General features: G+C 50.9%; 1 non-coding gene and 1 gene segment (V, D, J or C); both read left to right on the top strand.

The window, feature by feature from the left end:
- The first annotated feature begins 927 nt into the window (after positions 1-927).
- Positions 928-1,053, top strand: LOC143437183 (small nucleolar RNA SNORA40). The gene has a single exon (XR_013106798.1). It is a non-coding gene; the product is annotated as a small nucleolar RNA SNORA40 (small nucleolar RNA).
- An 876-nt stretch (positions 1,054-1,929) lies between these two features.
- LOC143436607 (immunoglobulin heavy constant gamma 2A-like) lies at positions 1,930-5,558 on the top strand. The segment is given in 6 exon segments: positions 1,930-2,185; positions 2,502-2,573; positions 2,683-3,012; positions 3,125-3,439; positions 4,831-4,961; positions 5,475-5,558. Coding segments are annotated over 6 exon segments (1,056 nt in total).
- Positions 5,559-6,476: the final 918 nt, after the last annotated feature.

A 6,476-nucleotide genomic window follows, 5' to 3' on the forward strand; every position in this document is an offset into this window, starting at 1 on the left:
TCCAGGATAATGGAGCAGCTAGGATGGAGGGTTACAGACCAACAGGAATGGGACAGCTGTAGCCAGCAAGGTGTGAGAGGCAGGGATGAGGTTGGACAGCAGCCAGGAAGGGCAACTTATGGGAGAGGGGAAGAATTCCCTGCACTGAGATCAGGCTGATAGGGACTGGGCAACAGACAGAAGGGTAAGAAAGCCAAGAACTCAGGGCTGCAACTATTCCTGCTGTCTGCTCTGGCGGTGCAGAAGGAGCTAAGCACCTGTTAGCTGATGAGACCAGGACAGTTAAACCAGCAAAACAGCTCAGGGAAACCTTCCAGAGCTGGGAGTGTGGGAGAACAGGGAAGTGTGAGATCCACAGGGTCCAGGAGCTCATCTCAGGGTGAAGATCAGTGAAAAGCTCTGCCCAGGAGCTCTTAGCAGAGAGATAGACATCCTGGGGACGCAGGAAGTGATACAGTTCCTCCCTTACAGACCTCATGGCAGAGGAGAGTGGGGCCTCGGGCAGACAGAGCAGAGCTGTGTGTGAGCTGGATAAGGAAGGGAAGAGACAACAGGAAGAGAAGACAAAGTGGGTGGGAAAGGACTCAGGGCTCTACAGAATTCAGGCAGAACAGCTTGCCTGCAGAGACTCCTGGAGGCCAGGAAAGTTAACAAATTAAACAGGAACATAGGCAGAAAAAAACCAAGGCACTGACATTCCCAAACAAACTATGTGTTAAAGTTCTAGTATAATAGGCCCTAGCTCTGATCCTGGAAGCCTACGGGAACATCAGGCAGGAGGTGAAGCTTCTTTGATAGCATGGAGTAACCTTAGTGGCCCACAGAAGAGCGGTGGGGTAACTATCAGAATTTGAGCAGAGGGTTGTGAAAGGTAAGGCACAGAAGAGGTAGGAAGACCAGAAAGGCCGTGGGAGTAAGAATGAATCTAACATTGGCGTGTGGTTTTGTTCAATGAAAGCAAAGGCAAGGAAAATAGGTGAGAAAAAAAATCACCTTTTGCAACTCAGAACTCACTGATCAATATGAGTTTTGATACCCACAAGAAAAAAGAGTGCTATTAAAAATAAAAAAGAATGAACCAGAGTCAAACAGATGGAGGACTAGATGTCTCCATGACTGAAGAATGCTGCAGAAACTCCGATTTCAAGGGCTACTGGCAAGACAGGGGGACTTTTCTGTGGCCTGGCAACATTAGCACCATCGGGGAGGAGCCAGGGCAGTGTGGTGAGTGAGGTAGGGAGAGGAAGGTGGCTGACTTCACCAGGTTCTCAACTGGAGGACCAAGCTGCCTAGAAAAAGGAACACATAGTGGCCAGCTGGGACAATATGGAAAGGCTGCCCTCACTCAGAAGGTGTAGGATTAGGGGTTGTGGGTGATCCTGATGAAGCAGGAAGCAAGGTTCAAGGAGAGCTAAAGGCATGGATAGGGACCTAGAACACAGATTTAGGGGCCAGAGCTTGCATAAGGGCAGTAAACTGAACAGGGGCTTCTGAAGGGCCTCATCACTGAAAGATCAGGGTTCATGGGCTGGAGAGATGGATCAGTGGTTTAAAAGCACTAGGTGCTCTTCCAGAGGACCCAGGTTCAATTCCCAACAATCACACAGCATCTTATAGCTCTCTGTAAAAAACTCCAGTTTCTGAGTATTCAATACCGTCTTCTTACTGCACAGGCATCAGGCATGCCCATAGTGCACATATTCATACATCTAAAACAAAATAACAAAAGTAAATTAAGGTCATGGTGCAGAGTCTAGAGGTGGAAGCTGTTGACCCTACTTGTCCCAGAGCAACTTGAGAAGATGCAGTCTTTAGAGCAAAGCTAAGACAGGGCCTCTCCAAATATCAGAGACCACCCATGTCAGAAGAGCTCACACATCCTCCTCTCTTACAGCCAAAACAACACCCCCATCTGTCTATCCACTGGCCCCTGCATGTAGTGATACAACTGGATCCTCGGTGACTCTGGGATGCCTGGTCAAGGGCTATTTCCCTGAGCCAGTGACCGTCACCTGGAACTCTGGATCACTGTCCAGCGGTGTGCACACCTTCCCAGCTGTCATGCAGTCTGGACTCTACTCCCTCAGCAGCTCAGTGACTGTACCCTCCAGCACCTGGCCCAGCCAGACCATCACCTGCAACGTAGCCCACCCGGCCAGCAGCACCAAGGTGGACAAGATCATTGGTGAGAGGACATCTAGGGGAAGAGGAGCTCACTAGAGCTGAGGCTGAGGCCTTAGTCTACCTAGACTAACCAGGCTGAGCAGCCATCATGAGGTAGGGGATCTTAGCCCAGGATAGAAGGAAATACTGTCCCTGACTCCCTCCTGGAGGCATCTACCTATGGCCACCTACCCCCTATGGCATAATCCTCTAAGATACATGTCTGTGTCATTTCCAGGATCATCCTGGCCTAAGTCCATACCACGGAGAAACTCTCCTCTCCCTGGTTTGGTCTTCTCTCCTTCAAACCCCAGTAACATCTAGCTTTCTTTCAACAGAACCCAGAACGAACACTGATTTCGAGCCCAAACCCACAAGTCTTATATGTCCTACATGTCCCAAATGCCCAGGTATGTCACTAGATCCATGCTCTAGCCCTAGGAGGATGGCAAGTGCTATAAGCACGCCTAGACTGGAGGGTAAGTCATGTACGGACCCATTTCCATCTCTCCTCCTCAGCTCCTGAACTCCCTGGTGGACCATCCATCTATATCTTCCCCCCAAAGGCCAAGGATATACTCTTGATCTCCCAAAATGCCAAGGTCACATGTGTGGTGGTGGACGTGAGCCAGGAAGACCCAGATGTCCAGTTCAGATGGTTTGTGGACAACAAAGAAGTGCACACAGCTCAGACGCAGCCCAGTGAGCAACCGTACAACAGTACCTTGCGGGTGGTCAGTGCCCTCCCCATAGAGCACCAGGACTGGATGAAGGGCAAGGAGTTCAAATGCAAGGTCACCAACAAAGCCCTCCCAGAGCCCATCGAGAGAACCATCTCAAAACCCAGAGGTGGGAGTGGCAGACGACTGCATGGGGGCTGGGATGGGCAAAGAATAAATGCCCGTGTTTGGACACCCCTCCACTTTAGCCATAAACTCTGTGTCTGCTTCTAACCCCACAGGAGCAGTCAGAGCACCACAGGTACACGTCTTGCCTCCACCGGCAGAGCAGATGGCCAAGAAAGACGTCAGTTTGACCTGCATGATCACAGGCTTCCTCCCTGAGGACATTGATGTGGAGTGGACCAGCAACGGGCGCATAGAACAGAACTACAAGAACACCCCACCTGTCCTGGATTCTGACGGTTCTTACTTCCTATACAGCAAGCTCAATGTGCCAAAGAGCAGATGGGAACAAGGAGATATTTTCCTCTGCTCAGTGGTACACTTGGGTCTGCACAATCACCACATAACGAAGAACATCTCCCGTACTCTGGGTAAATGAACTCAGCACCCAGAAAGTTCTCAGGTCCTGAGGGACACTGACACCCATCTCCACCCTTCCCTTGCATAAATAAAGCACCCAGCACTGCCCTGGGACCCTGTAAAACTGTCCTGGTTCTTTACAAGGTATAGAGCCTAGGTCATGGGCTGTGATGTCTAGCCATGGTTTGAGGACAGAGTTGTCTTTAGGAAGACGAGGTTTCTTCACTGGCAGGCTCAGAGCTCATGAGTCATGCTGGCCTGGAGGGCTGGGGCTTAGCTTTAGGCTGTGCCGTTTCCTTGCCTTCCCCACTAACCAGCAGCTGCGAGACAGACAGACAATCCGATGAGACCTCCAAGGGGAGAAGCACACAAACCCCACCTCCCTCAGTCTGTTCCTGTCCACCTACCCCTTTTCTCTAGAAACATAGGGGTTTCTCTGAGTCTGTTACAGAGGAACACATGGCTAGGGGCATACCAGAGAACTTTGCTATCCCTACACTCAACTCAGGCAGCTTTGCATGGATTAGGACTGCACACCCATACAGACTGCACACACTCATTCCTGTGCCACGTGGGATGGAGGCACATGGCTCTTGCTGCCACAAAGCATGGACTATTGGATAGCCACATACATGCTGACTCCTGACCCATTCAAATTAGCCTGCTGAACAACATCCAGTCCATATAGCACATGTATCCACGTTCACATGTGCGCACACACGTTTCACACACTGGGACCTTGCACGTGTGCCCTACACAGTACCTACATCCAGCAATGTATCAGGATACCCACGACCACCACTTTGATGCCCACATTTCTGCCATCACAATCAGACACAGCTTTCTTCTTCTGAGACCATGAGACCATTCTGTGCTCAACACGAGTCCTCTGAAGCCAGATCCATCTCTGGTACCTCAGGGTCATGCGTCAACCCCACATGAAATACACAACCCATAGACATAATGGTCTGAATGACTTCACAGTGAAATTTTCTCAAGTTCAGACAAGACCAGGCACAGGCTCTGCTGGTGACTGGGAAACAGGCAAAGGGTCAGGTCAGCTGTATAGCCACTGTCCACTAGGGTCACAGGCCCTGCTGACCCCTTCATCTCCTGTACTGAAGGATTGAAAGATGCGGCAAACAGAGACAACCTGTGCACAATCCAGGCCACTCTCAGGTCCATTGTGTCTGGCAAACCCAAAGGTCTTGTCAGAGTCACTTGGAGGTACTGAGACTGATGTCCCAGAGGGAAAGGAAAGGAAAGCAGACCCCAGGGAGTGTCTGCTGGCCCACCCCAGCTAGAGCTTTCTCCTCTGACTCCATGCAGCCTCCTGCCACACAGGGAATCTCTCCCAGCCCCCACCTTGTTGAGACAAACACTGACTGCCCTCTCTGTCCAGGGCTGGAACTGGATGATTCCTGTGCTGAGGCCCAGGACGGGGAGCTGGACGGGCTCTGGACGACCATCACCATCTTCATCAGCCTCTTCCTGCTCAGCGTGTGCTACAGCGCCTCTGTCACACTCTTCAAGGTTGGCACTGTCCCCACCGTCTGCTGTGATGTGGGCGCTGACCCCATAATGTCCTCACACTTCTCCCCTAATGTACCAGGATGTCCCCTTGCTGTCTCCACTCTGTCCCACACCCCAAACTCACCATTCCCTGAGCTGTCCCACATTGCTCTGTGACTCGCCATGGCGTCCCATACTGTATACCCTTCTGTCTCTCATGCAGTCCTGTGTGATCTTCGTATTGTCTTTAGAAAACTCCGGGCATTTGGCACTATCCTTCATGGGGTCCATGCTATCTACCACACAACCCCATTGATGTCCCCTTCAACCTCGCCATGGCCTGACGTGTTCTTTGAGCTATCCTCAAACAGTCTCCACCTCAACTCAAACAATGTCTCCACCCTGACCCCTTGCCATCCCCAGTCTCCTACCTGTATGAAAGAAACCACAGAAGGGACAGGCCTGTGTCTTGCCCACAGAATTGAAGAGCCTGAATATGGGTGTGCTCTCTGACTTTCTCTCACCTCCCCACAGGTAAAGTGGATCTTCTCCTCGGTGGTGGAGCTGAAGCAGAAAATCTCCCCTGACTACAGAAACATGATTGGGCAGGGGGCCTAGGCCACTTCCTTTGGGATGAGCAGACCTTCCTAGGACCCACTGAACTCCATCCATCCTACTGTGTAGCCTAACATGGAGGACAGACTGACATCTAATATCACCACCCTCTAGCCCTGTGACTCTCTGATCCAGAACACTCTGTTGTCTCCCCTTTGGAGGACCATGTGGACAGCAGGCTTTACCATAGACCCAAACAAAACTTCCTCAGCAGTTGCCAGATAACTAACTCATCAGAACCAGGAGAACCATCTCCATCAAACCCCCAGCAGGGGATCTGAGACCTCAGAATATTTGCCTAAGAAGACCTGGGAGTCCAAGTTGCCTGAGTCCAGCTGCGTGGGAATCAGACCTGGAGTCTCCTTACCCACACATTTTCATCTGAAATGGATATTCCCAGAAAGGTGCAATGTTTTCAGATCCTTGAGAGGAGACATATGCTAGGAAGACCAGGGTCACCATAGCTCAAAGGGTCATTCTGGTAGCCTTTGTGACAGCTATACTTGGCCAGTTTCCTTCCTGGTACTTCTGTGACCCCTGGGCTGAGGAAAGGGTCTGTGTTCCTCAAACCATTTTTGATGAGCCTCCTGGAGATAACACTTCAGTCTCATCTTGTGCAGTCTTCTCTCCCTGCTGCCCACTCCACATGCTTGATTTCAGATGCATGATCTAATCCATGAACACAATTGACCACACAACCTCAAGACAGGGACACTGCCACCTCTACAGACACTCCATCCACACTCTGTGGAGGCAGAAAGACTGCTTTGTGTAGCCTCTGCAAAGCCCTAGCAGGGAAAAATACATAGATCACTCAGTATTGTCTGGGTGAACAGGCAGGAAAACCTATAGGAGAGGGCTCTGATGAGAAGATTCCTGCTGGGCTCAAAAAATGGGCAAGAGCAGGAACAATGGGGGAGA

Source organism: Arvicanthis niloticus, chromosome 23 (genome assembly GCF_011762505.2).
Source record: "Arvicanthis niloticus isolate mArvNil1 chromosome 23, mArvNil1.pat.X, whole genome shotgun sequence".
Lineage (NCBI taxonomy): Eukaryota > Metazoa > Chordata > Mammalia > Rodentia > Muridae > Arvicanthis > Arvicanthis niloticus.